Here is a 17075-nt window from a genome sequence, read left to right on the forward strand (position 1 = left end):
TCAGCGGCTGGACAGCAGCACCCAAAGGCGAAATCGCAGCTGGCCGTAAGCCTTCATCGCCTCTCTGTGGGCAGACGGATCTCGGGCCAGGTGCTCAAAGAGGTTGGGTGGCTCGACCCCTCTCATTGCTGGTGGCAAGCTGATCTCTGCAGGAAGTTTCTTATTTCCTAGCACAAAGTGCTCCAGGTGTTTTGACTTGAGGCAGTGGCGCAGGCAGGCCATGATGTCCCAGAGTCTCCGTGCAAATTCTCTCCTGCTCCACCGGTCCAGTGGTACGGTGGTCAGCACGTGCATGACCACAGTCTTCCAGGTAGAGCTGGAGAAACCTGTGCCCCTCAGGATGCGGGTGAAGACCTGCAGGCATTTCAGGTGCAAGCTCTCACACGGCACCTGCCTTGCAACATGCCAGAAGAACTTCACCTCTGCCACAGCAGATGTCTCGGCCCACGCTGTGCGTGCAGTGAAGTTGGCCTCAGTGGGCTGGCTGCTCACAAAGATGTCAGAGTCCCCTTGGCGCACTCCCAAGAGCATCTCCACCATCAGGCTCTTCTGGCCTCTGCTCAGCTCAAATCGGCAGGACCGGATGCAGGGCTGAAACACCAAGTGCCATGAGCAGGACTGAGGCACACGCAGCCACGAGCATCTCACCAACTGGCGGAACCAGCGGCAGGTTTTCTCCACATCCAGGTAGGAGCCGGTGCAGAGAGTCTCCAGGAGGCTGCGCTTCTGCTTCTGCTGCAGCTCCTCCTGCGAGTGGTGCAGCAAGCACAACAGCTTCTCCCCTAGCTGCTCCCTCTCACACCTGCACACCAGCTCCACATGGACACTGAAGGTCTTTGCTGCCACCTGCCCTGCGCTGTTCAGCTCTAGGTGGAAGGCGTGCCCTGGCGGGGGATTCAGCGGGACCAGCACATGGTACACGCCATCCCAATCCCCGGGACTCCAGCCCTCAAAGGCACTGCCCACCCCAATGGCTTCCTGAGGCACCGGGTAGAAACTATTGCTCACGCTGTCCACAAAGACACGCCCGAAGCTCTCCATCAGCTCAGTTATCACTGAGCAACCTCTCTCCAGGTCCTCCACAGGCCACTGTATGCGATCTAATAAAAGGATGCCTTCCTTATTCCCAGCATCTCGGGTGTCTCCTCTGTCTTGAATTCGGCCACTGCTGCTTTCTTCCTTGCCACCATCACTGCCTTCTTTTTCTCTGGCAGCCACGTTACCTTCTTCGACTTCTTCTCTATCTTCATTCTTGCTTCCCTCCACATTTACACCATCCTTGCTTCCATCACTGTCATCCTCTTTTCTAACTTCCTTATTTTCTACCTCAGTTTCAGCAACACCACTATGGTCTACTTCATTCCCACTATTGCTGCAATTTTCCTGCCCAGTCCAATCACTGTTCCTTTTCTCACTGGCATCACTGCTTTCCTGCTCCTTCACATCTGTGTATTCTTCTTTGCTGTCTACATGGTCTTCACCTTCATTCACATTGTCTTCACCTTCATTTACATCATCACTGTTGCTAGCCTTCATAATTGCAGCATTTTCAACATCCTTGTCTTGCTCCACCTGCACATCCTTTTTTTCTCCTTCATTTCCTTCATCTTGACCTTCCGGATCTCCAGCAACATTGCCATTTCCGTCTTCGTTTCCTTCAGCATTATCTCCTGGCACACTTCCATCACTCCATCCTTCATCCTTCTTTAAGTCATGGCCATTACTGCTCTTAACATCACTTTCTTCCTTCACCTTCGCACCACTATTGCCTTCAATGGCATCATCGTTCTCTCCTTCCTTTGCTGCCACAGGACTTCCTTCTATGTCATGTCCACTGTTGCTGTTGTCCGCCTCCACAATGACATCAATTTTTTCTCCACCTTTCTGTACATCAACAGCGACTTTCTCCTTTTCTTTTCCTTTCACATCTTCTACCATCTTGCAGGAGCTCTGGTCCTTGCCACTGCTGCAGGCATCATGGCTCCTTCTCCTGAAGCTAAACCACAGGCCCAAGAGGAGCAGGACTCCAGCAAGAGCCCAGAATGGCCACTGCTGCAGAGCACCAAAGAGCACAGCTCCCCAGCCCTGGTCCTGCTGCTCTGGGGGCCCCTGCTCCAGCTCCTGCAGCAGCCGAGCCATCTCCTGCTCCAGCAGCTCCTGGCGCTCCTGCATCCGCCGGTGCGTGGCTTCATCCAGCCCATCCCCAGCTGGCTGGGGGTACTGGATCAGGCTTTGCACGAGCACGAGGATCAATGACAGTAAAGCCATGGTCTGCAGGAGGACACACAGAAGGGGTTCAGTGGGGCTGCAATGCAGACAGGCGGGGGGGCAGGAGCGGCAGGGACGTGGAGGCAGGAAGGAGAGGCCCCAGCAGCTGGCAGGCGGCAAGGCCTGCACCGCTGGCCCAGCAAGCACCGTGCCCTGAGCAAGGCGCTCCTGCCAGGGGCTGGGCCCTGGCTGCAGGGGCAGAACACACGGCCCGGGGCCGGCGCTGCTGCTCCAGCCCCATCTCCTCTCTGCGTGTGCACTCACTGCTTGTCCAGGCTCTACCGGGGCAGCAGCGCCCGCTGGGGCCTTTTATAGCTGCCCCCATTGTGACACGAGCCTGTGGTGTCACAGCCCCAGAGCGTCACAGCCCAGCCCCGCCCGCCGTTCCCAACCTGGCTCAGGGAACTCATCATGGCCCTGGGCACCCAAAGTCCCAGCAGACACCAAGTGCAGACCCATCACTGGGGAACCTGGGGAACCTGGGAACCCCAGAGCTGCCCTTTACAAAGCAGACACAAGCGCCCTTCCACACAACCCCTGTCAATATAGATTTGGGTGACACGACCCATCGATGTTTGTGGTACACTCTTAAGGATGAGCTGTTCAGAAACCACTGTTCTCTTCAGCTATTTCTGAGATTATCTTCATGTCTGAGATCAGTGGTCTTCTTCTCTACATGAGGCAAAGGGTCTTCATCACTCTTCTCTCTCTCTGTATAAACTTCTGGAGTCACAAATACTTCAAGATCTGCTTCTTTCAGCATCGATGTCTTTGCTCCTGTCTACAATGTGAACACTCCATCCCCCACACTTTTCAACTAGTTCCAGGGATATTTCAGTGTATCACAGTCCATCACCATGGCCTACAAAAGAATGTCAGCCCAAGACTAAGGCATCTCCTCATTCTCCTCCCATCTGGGACTTGATTTCTTCTTTACTGTCCTTCATGTCTCACGCTGATCTCTCTAGGTATCTTCACTCTTTCCTTTTTCTCACTCAAAAGAGGATTTATGTTTGCAGGTTTCATCTGTGCACTCAAAGAGTTACAGTAATTTCACGACTACAAGGCACACCCTTTTGACTAAAATTTAGGTCCAAACCTGGAAGTGTGCCTTACAATTTGGTGTGCCTTATAGTTGTGAAATTCCTGTAATCTTGCCCAGGCCTGCGCATGGCCATGTTATCTGTGGCAGGCAGCGGCCGGAGCTGTTTATGGTGGAGGAATTTTCGGTGGCCACGGTGGGGAAGGAAGCGCGGCCCGGCCAGCGCTGCAGCAGCGGCGGGGCCCAGCTCGGCCCAGCCCACCCCACCAGGCCTGTGGGCCCCAGGAAGAGCAGTTCTGGCCTGGCCTGGCCCGGAGCTGCTCCTGGGGTCCCACGGACCCCAGCTAGGCCCGGGCAGGCAGCGGAGCAGGGCTCAGTGTTGGCAAGATGTCAGCAGCGATGGCCCGACCCAGCCTCACCTGGGCCCACGGCCTCCCCTGCCCTGCCCGGCCAACGGGGGAACTTCTCTCTTCAAAGGCCGGGAACAAGAGAGAGCTCCCTGGGGTTTGTTCATTCTGAAATGTGATTCACAGAGCTTTATCTAGCTTTCTGAAGTGGTTTAGCTGCATGTCAATATCCAAAACTAGCAGCTGATTGGCTCTGTTGGATCTGGAGGAAGCTGTCAGCAGTCCTCCCAGAGATTCACTTCCGTAACTGATGGATTTTCTCTTTAAATAAAATCAAGTTATGTTAAACCATGACAGTTGCAAAAAAGCTAAAGGGTGGTAAAATAAAAATTCTGTAACATTCTGCCTAATGAATACCGTGTGGACATAATTCTGGACGAGGATACAAACAACATATAGAAAAGAGCACAAGGATAGTAAAGTCTTGCTGGATAGTCAGTACTTTGGGGAAAAGAAAATAAACATGTAAATCAGTTCTTCCACAAGCAAACTCTCCAAGCTAAAGTATTTGGAAATCATCAGAGAGAAAGGCAAATCCTGTATTTAACTGAACATAAAATTAAGGGTATTTCCACCTTCCTGGCACTGGATGGACAACGTAGCATTCCTGCTATAAAAGCCAGACTTACTGCTGAAGTTTTTGCATATCCTGATCATGATAAAAATTAGGGCCACTGTTTTGGAAAAAAAAGTCCTGAATGAAATAAAAGAGAAAAAAAACCCCACCCAAACATTTTTCTTCAAGGGCTCTCATGAACCATGGCAAGAAAAGATTAAGTTCTGGTGCTGGCTAATAAACAGCACTCTGGGAAGAATATTTTATCATGACTAATCTAACTGGAATATATTTAAGACAGTTATTTTTTGGCTCAGTCACTTCTACTTAAGTTTGTGTGTGCTTGTCTGGCTCAGTGCAGGGTGCTGTTAAGGTACAATCTGAAAACAAATTGTCCTTCACTGCCACTCCTATTCCCCTAGGTGAAATTTATTTGGCAGTATGTTGGAAAAAAAATCACACTTCACATTGAAAAATTCTATCCAATTCTGGGCACTACACTGCTATACACCAGCAATGTCCTTTCTCACATGTTTTTTGTGAAGACAAAGAGGTCGGGGTTTGTTTTCTAAACCAGTAACATTTTAAGAGATCTGCTTATGAATTGCCAGCAAGATCACTTAGGAGCAACTTATGATTAACATGATACTATAAAAACCTCAGGTCTCACTTGCAGGACACAAATAACTAACATACAGAGTATGAGGGGAAATTCCTTCCCATCTTCACCCATGGCAATTTGATCTAAGGAAGGATAAATGATATGCTTGTGTAAATACTCTAAAGCACTTTCCCTGCTTCGAGCCCTGAAAAGCATGAGCCTTTGCAAGTCTGTCAATTGCAAAAATACGTGGATTTGATTCTCCACACACATGAAGGATGATGACTGAGATTGCTCTCTACTTCCCATTTCCTTCTTATTTGAAAGGAATGATCTCTGAAGAGACCATTCCAAACGGACATTTGCCATCTGTTGTTTAACAGTTCTAGAATTTCTCAATGAAAAATCCCCACCTAGATCAGCTACAACAGTGAGGGAAAATGCTGCCTCATGACTGGAAGGCCCAAGTGGGAATGTGACCTGTCTGATGCCTTGCACAATCATTTATTTCATTACATCATAATGAAAACATCTGTAGATTATTCTAGATTGAAATGACAACACTGCACACTCCTTACTGATGCAGATGACCACAGAGGCTGCAAAGTGGTGAAGAATCAGGTTTGGTCAGTCATTTACTATTGAAAACAGCTTGGAAATAAGACTCTGAGCATGACCATTGATAAGATTGTAAGTGTGATGTGCCCTAATAAAATTTCACAAGGAAACATTAACAGAGGATTGATTAAATCAACACAATCCTACCGTATGCAGTGAAATTTCCCATCACAGTGACACATATTTACACATATCACCAAGGATATTACACTGTAAAAATTTACTGTGAAAAGCACATTTCCCAATGATTTTCAAGCTTAGAGCAAGCTGTCAATTGGAATCACTGCATCTCTGCAGCCTGGCTAACACAGACCAGCATTCTCACAAGGCACAGTAACAAAGTTAATTACAACAAAGCAATGATCTTTCCTGAGTACATGTTCAGCACTCAGTTCTATAGTCTCTATCTGCTGTTTTCCGCAAAATGAAATAGTTTTTTTCAGCCTGGTGATTAAATAAGCATCCAGCTAATTCCCCTTCTGGGTTAATATTTCACTGTTGAGTGGTAGAAGTTGGAATAGAGACTGGGTTTTATTCATTTAGCACAGTATCTCAGTGGACTTGGCTGATAACAGTGGCACTGCTTGCTTTAAAACCTCCAGCAGCAGAGTCACAGCAAAAAGCCTTCAAAACCAAAAATGTCATTCTGTTCTGATAACATGTATTTGCATTCATAAAACATACTTAGACTTCTTAGCATTGAGTCACATGTGTGGTGACCATGCTACCATTCCTCAACTCCAGCATGGTGTAAGAATGCAGCAATGTAGAAACAACTTGGTTGAGATTCAGAATTCCCTTTAAATCTAGTTACAGATATTTTTAATGACAAGCCACACCTAACTTAGCAGAAAGGGAACATCTCAACCACTTCCAAAACAGTTATACATAATGACACCTTTGAAGGACTCTGAAATTAAAGGCTGTATCATTTTCATACACAGCAAAGAACAAAGACTGCACTACTTTTCTTTAGGTAGGAGCAAGTTGTTTCTCATGTTGGAGAATACACATGAAGATTTCTGTGAGCACTGCAGAAATTATCAAATAAACTTCTGAGATAAAGAAGAGCATTTACAGCATGACTGCAGCAATTTATACAATTCCTAAGGTATTCTGAATTTAAAATTGACCACTTAACCCCAGATGTACAAAGGCAAAGAGAATAAATACTTCCAAACTACTACCAATCTCTACTATGTACTGAAAGAAGTAAATTATCTTTTGATTAGCTGCATCTCACCATGGACAAAGACGTGCATGCAAAGTGGTTCTCATTGCTACACAATATTATTAGACCTGGTGGAAAAGGTTATTTTCATAGAACAGCAGGGCCTATCCAGAAGGAGACAGATAACCAGGAATAGAGAAAACATGCCTTTCTGTTGCCACAATTTTATGTCAAAACCTTTGTTATGAGGAGCCAGAAAAAGAACTATGTATTAAAGCACATGTTTTGCAGGGAGGGACTTCTCTGTTCATCTTTTAGGACTGAATTGCTCCCCAGGAACCTAAAAAAGTGACTATGTAAAGAAAACTTTTCCAAAGATTCCTAAAAAAATTCAGGAGTATTCTTCTGCAAAATTTCTGGCACTTCAGGGCATTTTCACTCCAAGCTTCAAGCATTTCTATGGGATTGCTTGAGAGACAGCATACTTAATATATCCAACATTTCTGTTTACAAAAAGTCATTATTACAGGTAGGAACATACGAAGGACATTCTCTAAGATGCAGAGGGTTAAATACAAAGAATGTCACATTTCAGGCAATTTGAGAATTTTTTTCTCTTTTTATTAAGTTTTGAAACATAGATATTCAAATATTACTGAAAAGCAGGCAAGCAATTACAGAAGGGTAGTTCAATTCCCTAAACTAAGGGTAACTGCAAAATAGTTACACACTGACAACACTAAAGGGCCTCTGGAACAAATACTAATAAACAAGTCTCATTATGAAAATGGGGACTACCTATTCTCCTACGGAAAAGGGAGTTAAATCTATCTGTTCTACTTTCACATACTACAAACTACATCCTTACAAAACCATTACAGCTAAAGCTCACAGAAAAACTACATTAAGTCCCTAACAGGCTAGGTTTCCAAGCAAGGTGTTCCAAGCAATCTCCATCAGCTTCACTCTCTTCTGTGACCATGTGCAGGTGGAGCCAGTTTCTGCCTCACAGACTCAGGCAACAGCACAGTTGTAACTGGAAGGTGAAGGGCAAGGCCGACGTGCGAGTGCACAAGGAATCCATGTGCCACAGCATCTTCCTTCCACAGGAGCAGGAAAGCAGCTTCAGGATTGCCAGTGACAAAGGTGTGAGCCCTCCCAGCACAGCTCTGTGCAGGGAACTCCTCTCAGCGGCTGGACAGCAGCACCCAAAGGCGAAATCGCAGCTGGCCGTAAGCCTTCATCGCCTCTCTGTGGGCAGCCGGATCTCGGGCCAGGTGCTCAAAGAGGTTGGGTGGCTCGACCCCTCTCATTGCTGATGGCAAGCTGATCTCTGCAGGAAGTTTCTTATTTCCTAGCACAAAGTGCTCCAGGCGTTTTGACTTGAGGCAGTGGCGCAGGCAGGTCATGATGTCCCAGAGTCTCCGTGCAAATTCCCTCCTGCTCCACCGGTCCAGCGGTACGGTGGTCAGCACGTGCATGACCACAGTCTTCCAGGTAGAGCTGGAGAAACCTGTGCCCCTCAGGATGCGGGTGAAGACCTGCAGGCATTTTAGGTGCAAGTTCTCACACGGCACCTGCCCTGCAACATGCCAGAAGAACTTCACCTCTGCCACAGCAGATGTCTCGGCCCACGCTGTGCGTGCAGTGAAGTTGGCCTCAGTGGGCTGGCTGCTCACAAAGATGCTGGAGCCGCCTTTCTGGGCCTCAGCGGGCTGGCTGACCACAAAGATGTCAGAGTCCCCTTGGCGTACTCCCAAGAGCATCTCCACCATCAGGCTCTTCTGGCCTCTGCTCAGCTCAAATCGGCAGGACCGGATGCAGGGCTGAAACACCAAGTGCCATGAGCAGGACTGAGGCACACGCAGCCACGAGCATCTCACCAACTGGCGGAACCAGCGGCAGGTTTTCTCCACATCCAGGTAGGAGCCGGTGCAGAGAGTCTCTAGGAGGCTGCGCTTCTGCTTCTGCTGCAGCTCCTCCTGCGAGTGGTGCAGCAAGCACAACAGCTTCTCCCCCAGCTGCTCCCTCTCACACCTGCACACCAGCTCCACATGGACACTGAAGGTCCTTGCTGCCACCTGCCCTGCGCTGTTCAGCTCTAGGTGGAAGGCGTGCCCTGGCGGGGGATTCAGCGGGACCAGCACACGGTACACGCCATCCCAATCCCCGGGACTCCAGCCCTCAAAGGCACTGCCCACCCCAATGGCTTCCTGAGGCACCGGGTAGAAACTATTGCTCACGCTGTCCACAAAGACACGCCTGAAGCTCTCCATCAGCTCAGCTATCACTGAGCAACCTCTCTCCAGGTCTTCCACAGGCCACTGTATGCGATCTAATAAAAGGATGCCTTCCTTATTCCCAGCATCTCGGGTGTCTTCTCTGTCTTGAATTCGGCCACTGCTGCTTTCTTCCTTGCCACCATCACTGCCTTCTTTTTCTCTGGCAGCCACGTTACCTTCTTCGACTTCTTCTCTATCTTCGTTCTTGCTTCCCTCCACATTTACACCATCCTTGCTTCCATCACTGTCATCCTCTTTTCTAACTTCCTTATTTTCTACCTCAGTTTCAGCAACACCACTATGGTCTACTTCATTCCCACTATTGCTGCAATTTTCCTGCCCAGTCCAATCACTGTTCCTTTTCTCACTGGCATCACTGCTTTCCTGCTCCTTCACATCTGTGTATTCTTCTTTGCTGTCTACATGGTCTTCACCTTCATTTACATTGTCTTCACCTTCATTTACATCATCACTGTTGCTCGCCTTCATAGTTGCAGCATTTCCAGCATTCTTTTCTTGATCCACCTGCACATCCTTTTTTTCTCCTTCATTTCCTTCATCTTGACCTTCCGGATCTCCAGCAACATTGCCATTTCCGTCTTCATTTCCTTCACCATTATCTCCTGGTGCATTCCCATCACTCCATCCTTCATCCTTCTTTAAGTCATGGTAATTGCTGCTCTTAACATCACTTTCTTCCTTCACCTTCACATCACTGTTGCCTTCGATAGCATCATCGTTCTCTCCTTCCTTTGCTGCCACAGGACTTCCTTCTATGTCATGTCCACTCTTGCTGTTGTCCGCCTCCACAATGACATCAATTTTTTCTCCACCTTTCTTTACATCAACAGCGACTTCTTCCTTTTCTTTTCCTTTCACATCTTCTACAGTCTTGCAGGAGCTCTGGTCCTTGTCACTGCTGCTGGTGTCATGGCTCCTTCTCCTGAAGCTAAACCACAGGCCCAAGAGGAGCAGGACTCCAGCAAGAGCCCAGAATGGCCACTGCTGCAGAGCACCAAAGAGCACGGCTCCCCAGTCCTGGTCCTGCTGCTCTGGGGGCCCCTGCTCCAGCTCCTGCAGCAGCCGAGCCATCTCCTGCTCCAGCAGCTCCTGGCGCTCCTGCATCCGCCGGTGCGTGGCCTCATCCAGCCCATCCCCAGCTGGCTGGGGGTACTGGATCAGGCTTTGCACGAGCACGAGGATCAATGACAGTAAAGCCATGGTCTGCAGGAGGACACACAGAAGGGGTTCAGTGGGGCTGCAATGCAGACAGGCAGGGGGGGCAGGAGCGGCAGGGACGTGGAGGCAGGAAGGAGAGGCCCCAGCAGCTGGCAGGCGGCAAGGCCTGCACCGCTGGCCCAGCAAGTACCATGCCCTGAGCAAGGCGCTCCCGCCAGGGGCTGGGCCCTGGCTGCAGGGGCAGAACACACGGCCCGGGGTCGGCGCTGCTGCCCCAGCCCTCCTCCAGCCCCATCTCCTCTCTGCGTGTGCACTCACCGCTTGTCCAGGCTCTACTGGGGTAGTAGCACCCACTGGGGCCTTTTATAGCTGCCCCCATTGTGACATGAGCCTGTGGTGTCACAACCCCAGAGCGTCACAGCCCAGCCCCGCCCGCCATCCCCAACCTGGCTCAGGGAACTCATCATGGCCCTGGGCACCCAAAGTCCCTGCAGACAGCAACTGCAGACCCATCACTGGGGAACCTGGGAACCCCAGAACTGCCCTTTACAGAGCAGGCACAAGCGCCCTTCCACACAATCCTTGTCAAATATAAATTTGGGTGACGTGACCCATGGATGTTCTCAATTTAGAGGTGTAGGCTTTAATTTAGTACTGGAGGAGTACATTTATTATTAGTATATGTACTTAATACTTTTGGGGCTGGGTGTCATGTAGGTTAGCGTTTTGTTACAAATGTAGTGAGGAATCTTTCTGACAGAAATCCAGGTTGCTTTGATGATGCACAGGAAGATTTAATACCATTCTAAAAAGGTCAAATAATTTAATTACAAAATTTCAGTGTCTTAAATAACCTCTTAGGTCTCAAACTATGGTTCAACACCGTGCAAAATTCTGGTACAGCCAGGATTTTGTTCAGAAAGTAGAACGTCTTTTTTTTTTCAAATCTGTGCAAAGATGTACCTCTGTCTCTGCCACCACCTTCAAAATTGTTACCCTTAAACAGAGTTAGCCAATCTCTCTGACTGATAAATGAACTTCTGTCTCTTTTTGCTATCTCTTTGTGTATATATTTCCAAAGGACTGTGAGTACAGGAGAGATTATACTCAGCCCTTCTTTGGGGAACTCATCTATAAATGGAACTGCAGGAATGGAGAGGGAGGAAAGGGAAACAGGATGTGACTCGAGTACCTGCATAGTGACCACAGATGTCCACTGCTAGACACACACACTGATGTCAGGCAGATCATGCCCTCCCATTAGTACACAAAAGGAGAACAATGTTGGAGTTTCTGAAACTGCTCTGAATTGGATTTGCCTAACAAATGTCATTAGTAAAAGTAGTCAAAGAAAGCGTTTTGAACCCTCTTCCTAGCTGATGACACTTATCTGTATCTTGCCCGCATTCTTCTGTGGAAGCTGTTTTTGATGTGTCATATCCTTCTTCTTACAAGGGAGCAAAAATTATTTGTCAAGTATTCTTTGAGTTTTGTTTCCTCTCATCTTCCAAGATTTACTAAAGTGAACGTTCAGCAGAATAGTTTTGTATTTTTTTAACACAATTCTTCTTTTATCCAATTGAGGCCCTTCTGTGACCAAGAAAAAGCACAAACTCTTGTGAGCTATGGTTTACACTGTTAAGAGGTTGACATGGGTCAGTTCTCCAAGATTATTCTTAGTTCATCTGCTATATAAACTGTTGATGCCAGTGACTGGAGGTTGCTCTCCAGGACATTATATATATGATAATTATATGACAGAAAATGCAACATACAGTTGGATCTGACCTCCAAGTTCAGTAGCTTAAAAAAAGAAAAAAAAAGTCCATAAGAAATTTTCTGGTTTTCTCATCCCAAAATGCCTTCACATTTATTTTTAGTTTATTGCATATACAAGAGACTTTCCTCACACGGACAGCAGTGCCCAACCATCTTCAAGTTCAGTATAATTTAAGTCTCAATGATCACTGCCTCCAGAAAGCATATTTGACACAAAACAGGCAACGTCTTTTGCATAACTATACAATCATCCAGTTGAGAGATTTTTACTCTCACATAAACACATCATGTTTTTGCACAAAGGAATCTGAGGTAGATTTTTCTGAGAAATAACAAACCATCAAAACTTAATGAAATAACAAACACGGGAAAAACACCACTTCCTCACTCAGCACATGTGCCTTGATTTTCATAAGCACTCAGATTTACAGCTGCTGATACTACCACAAAAGCAGGTTTTTTTCTGGTTTTACTTCCTCTTCCAGCAGAGCAAGCACAGCTGCAAAATGCAAACTCACTTCTAGGCTCTCTTATACATCACCAGTTTACTACCTGCATTCCAACCAGTCACAGTTGTGCAACACCCCATGAGCGTACTGGGATTACTGCAGTGCCAGACAGTTTAAGTGAGGCTCAAGGAGCTGTACAATTTTAACTATATTTTATATGTATAACTAAACGATGCATGACATGGATATAAGCCTGTACTGAAACTTAACAACTAACTGCTCTGATGCAACAGTTAAGCATCTCATCAGTTATAAAATGAAACAGGTTTAAAGCAAACATAATATAGAGAACGGAATGCCTAACACTGTAAAGTAGCATGTTCGAAGGACCATTTTTGAACATTAAGCAAGTGTACTCATCCAGTTAAATTTTCAAAAGAATTCCTGGCACCAAAATGTTCTCTGTTTACTTTTGCACCATGTTTAAAGAATGGATCACTCTTAGGGTGAAGAAAATCCTGTGTGCAAACACTGCATGAAACTAAACAATCCTTGAACATGGCTAAAGAAGGGAAAGAACTCTGTATTCTCCTTCTCATTATATTTGAAGTGTTAATTCCAAAGAACAGAGATGCCAAGACTTGTCAGTGACATGACTAACAATTTTATGAGAACTGGCAAGACAGTTCATTTCTCCTACATCTTACTCGTAGAAACCTTGGAATTATTCTGTCTGAAACACTTCGGGGAAGGAAGGTAGTCTTAATTATGACAACTTTATTAAATATTCAGTACTTCTGACATCCTGTTATCAACAACAAAAATAGGGTTTGATTATCATATGCCATACTGGAATCATTTACAATACGTAAGTGTGAAAAAACAGCAGTATTTTTTTTTTCCATGTGGAAAAACACACACCTTTCACCCCCCCAAGAAAGTAGGACAAGGCACAATAAATTCTCGTCATTCTATTTCTTCTGACTTTTCAGCTCCATCACAGGTCTCCAAATTAAGATTTATGTGCTATTTTACATCTGTATCTGTTGTTGATTTTCCCCCCTACAGGGATATAGGTGGGTAAGTTTGGACAGGAAATGGTCCCTCAAGTCAAACTGAAAGGTTTATAAAGTTGCTAATAAAAGTTTGGGTCAGGGTCTACATATCAATCATCTGCTCATTGTCTTTTTAAACGAGCTCAGGCATTTTCCCAACTGCTCCTAGTAGGTCTCTGTCACTATTTTAAACTAAGATTTCAGCCGTTTCTTTTTTCCCTGTGTTGACCTCAATAATTTTTCTTTCTCCCTCTCTTTACCTGCCAAATGCATCCATCAGGATTTTGCCAAAGGCTATCTGCTTTTGAAGTTGAGAGGAATTCACTATTTGTGAGTGTCAAATCCACAATAAATGCCATTGCCATATGGTATATGCTGCTTTTGGGAATTATCTCAAAAGGTCGAGCTGTGAGAAGGCTGGTTGTGTGTTCGGAGGGTTTTACTGCTAACTTTCATAACTCATGTCAGGTCTTCCAGTTTCTGTACTCATTAGCTTCAGTGAGTGCAACAGTTTCCTGAATTTATAAAAATGTTGTCAAGATCCCTTGAGCTTGCTTCCTCTGTCCATCTCACACAAACACATCCAAACACATCTATACACAGTGGAATAGCATGCACCGTGGCAGGGAAACCTAGTAAAAGAGAAGCTTGTAAATAAATAGCAGGTCATTCTGCTTACTCAGTAAATTCCTCTGGGTGTTAAACTCCTGAAAAACATATCATAAGCCCCGATGAAGGCTTTACAGACTGTCCCATCATACCCTGCTGGGTGCAATTCTGCGATGCATAGGAAGACTGAAGTTTGAAAAACAGAGCAGAAATAGCTCCCATAAGGGCAGGGTGCTGACATAGTTGAAACATAGCTAACTGGAAAGCATTTGTTCTAGCTAAAGAAGACAGCATCAGTGACACCTCTCTGTGCCTGTGAAGGTGTACTGGACATTTAAAGCAACAAGAAATCTACCTTCTTTAAAAACTGTCCATTAATACACAAATACGTCTGTGTTAAAACCCCTCAGACTGCACCATTCTCAACAAGAACTACACACAAGACCAAGAAATTCCACAGAGAAACACGCCTTTGTGACCCAAACAGGCAAGGAGAAAGAAAACTGTCACAACTAGGCGTGTCAGAGACACGACACACCACCCGCGGTTGGTTCAGCAGAGAAAGCGTTTAATGGGTATATTGCACAGTTCTTATACCCCCTGCTAAAGACTCCATGTTTGAACCCGGTTGGCTGTGATTGGTCACCGCCCACCTCACTGGCCAATGGCTCGTGTTCTCGTCAGGGTTTGGCTCTCTGCAGCCAAACCCCTCCTCCCTTTGTGACGCACCGAGTCCAGCTCCGTGCTGTCATAGAAAACCACGCATGAAGAGTTTAACGTGCCAACTTAGTGACAGAAAAAGAATTTAAAAAAATAAATGTCAGTCCCCTTTAAACACTCGACTCGAAAGTGCTCTCGATTTTCTCTGATGCTCTAGGAAGGGGTGAATGTCCTCCATGTCTCACATAATCCCTATCAGCCACAGGGAAATGTCACAATGCGCCTAGAATGTTCCAAGTACCACTCCCTTCTAATTTACATAGTCTGTTAATATCCTCTTGAAGCAAACAGAAATAACAGCTTAAAAAGATAGTTATATTTCATAAATATGTGCCCCCACACACCAAAAACCCATGCAATTTAATACCATCCCTAGGCAGAATTTATCCATTCTTAAGTCTTCTATTATGTATTACTGAGACAGTGTTTTGCTTTCCTGGGAAGTAATACAAATGAACTGCTGGCAACATCATATCAAAACAAAAGTGGCAGAATCAGAAAAAATACTGAGAAGTTTACCTTTACAGGAAAGCTTCAGTCTTGGGATGTTTTGTTTTGATGTTCCAGTGACTGGAAGGAACAGTGTCACTAAAGACAGCAGGCTGCAGGCATGTGGCACTTGCAAAGCTCTCATTCTGCTCTCTTCTTCTTCTCTACCTTCTTTCGCACTATGGTGAAGTATCTCCCCACTTCTCAACAAGCCAAGTTTTATCTGGAAGAAAAAAAGGAAAACATCTGTAGACCTGAATTACTGCATAAATAATAATTCTGTAAGCAAGCCAGACCTATCTTTAAAGAGCAACTCATTTAATTTCTTTGCTACAGAAATACTTTTTCCCCTAGTACAAGTAAAAATGTTTTGTTACTTTAGTACTAAATTTACACATTTTGACATTGGAAAAGTATGTAAACTTTTCAAACACGTGTTTAATATCGCTAAAGTTTAAGCAAATTAAATTTATGCAGTATCCACAAAAAGAACATTTACCATTCAAAAGTGATCACACAGCTTGTCAGTTCATACCAGCCCACTGGATATATTAATGTTTTATAACTCTTTTTATCTCAGTACAACAGCTATTGCATGTTTATGCTATGACTAGAATGAACTGTAATGTGTCAGATGCAATGGGGGTACAAGTGAAGTAAATAGTGAGCACATACCCATCAAAACTTTCATAAATAAACTAAGAAAATTTGATAGAATAAGCAGTTGTTTTTAGTTTCAATACAAAAAAAAGTCAATGCTGATGATAGATTTAAGTATGGTATTTCCAGCAGAATAACAGCCTCAACTCATCCACCAAAATGTCCTATAAACTTTGATGAGTGTTTCAGGCTGGGGTCAATAGGCTGATACGAGATTTTGTTAGCACAGTGTGCAACTAAGCCAGCTTTGCAGCACTTTTCACTTAATAAGTGTCATTCATATTCCATAAATCTTGAAGTGTTTTACAAATGAAAGCAAATATCACTGTCCTTATTTTCCCTATGCAAAAACAGAACCATAAAGCTGCAGTGAACCTATTTCCTCAAGGTCACTCAGCTAGCACAGTAGTTGAAAAGAAAATAGCAACAGCAATCCTGACGTCTTTTGTGCCCAGCTATCAAGGATCCCTTTTCCCAAATAACTCCACTTTTGCACATGAAATTATTTGAAATGGCATCTTGAGTACTGAAGGCAAAACTTGATGGTTAATAAATCACAGAGATCAGAGTATGAAAATATTTGTAAGACCAGATCTTTCCTCCTGCAAGTGCATGATGCTAGAGGTCAAGGGAGATGGCTGGTGAAATGACAAATATCAGTGTTTGAGTAATGCTGTAAAACCAAGGAGTAAGGAAATGTTATGGTTAGTCGAGAGATTAATGGTTCATGACTTGCCATGAAAATTCTTTTCTGAAAGGTACTGAAACTGCCTGATTAAAAGAGCAATCCTAGTACCCACATCAGCCAGCACTTGGACAGACATCAAAGGAGAGGTTCCTTAGAAGCCCATGAGAGATGCAGCACAGCTTGTGGCCCCTGGTCTGGCACTGCAGCTCCGGCAGCACTGGCTCAGGCAATTCTGTGAGCACCCAGAACCAATTCAGCACCTCCTGATGCAGGCACATCCTTCCTGGCTGAAAGCATGGAAACAGTTCTCACTGACAGAGGAAATCTCTCAGATGAAACTTGGGCTTTCTGAGCCTCCAGACCTTCTGTCAATGGGAAAAGACAAGGGAGTGTGCAAGAAGAGCACGATGGCGAAAGAGAATAAGAGAAACAATTTGTAAAATGCCCAAAGCGTACCTCCTATTGCAGAACGCTGAGCTTCTTTCTCCTCAGTCCCCTCTTC

The 17075-nt window shown here is 45.5% G+C and overlaps 2 protein-coding genes across 2 annotated transcripts; both read right to left on the reverse strand.

The window, feature by feature from the left end:
- On the reverse strand, positions 1-1680 carry LOC117006309 (inositol 1,4,5-trisphosphate receptor-interacting protein-like 1). The gene has a single exon (XM_033078683.2). The coding sequence runs from the start codon at positions 1534-1536 to the stop codon at positions 1-3; it is 1536 nt and encodes a 511-aa protein (XP_032934574.2). The 5' UTR covers positions 1537-1680.
- A 5996-nt stretch (positions 1681-7676) lies between these two features.
- LOC117006310 lies at positions 7677-10503 on the reverse strand. Its single transcript, XM_033078684.1, has 3 exons — positions 10315-10503; positions 10045-10169; positions 7677-9894 (listed from the first exon to the last, which is right to left on the reverse strand). Exons 1-3 carry the CDS (start codon positions 10501-10503, stop codon positions 7851-7853), a joined length of 2358 nt encoding a protein of 785 aa, XP_032934575.1. The 3' UTR covers positions 7677-7850.
- Positions 10504-17075: the final 6572 nt, after the last annotated feature.

This window comes from Catharus ustulatus, chromosome 23 (assembly GCF_009819885.2).
Source record: "Catharus ustulatus isolate bCatUst1 chromosome 23, bCatUst1.pri.v2, whole genome shotgun sequence".
NCBI lineage: Eukaryota > Metazoa > Chordata > Aves > Passeriformes > Turdidae > Catharus > Catharus ustulatus.

Coding starts and splice junctions, on each gene's coding strand:
- LOC117006309 (XM_033078683.2), bottom strand. CDS start 1,536: ATGAAGGCTAGCAACAGTGATGATGTAAATGAAGGTGAAGACAATGTG.
- LOC117006310 (XM_033078684.1), bottom strand. CDS start 10,503: ATGGGGGCAGCTATAAAAGGCCCCAGTGGGTGCTACTACCCCAGTAGA. Junction 10,170..10,314: donor AGCGCCTTGCTCAGGGCATG/GTACTTGCTGGG, acceptor GTCCTCCTGCAG/ACCATGGCTTTACTGTCATT. Junction 9,895..10,044: donor GAGCGCCAGGAGCTGCTGGA/GCAGGAGATGGC, acceptor CCTGTGGTTTAG/CTTCAGGAGAAGGAGCCATG.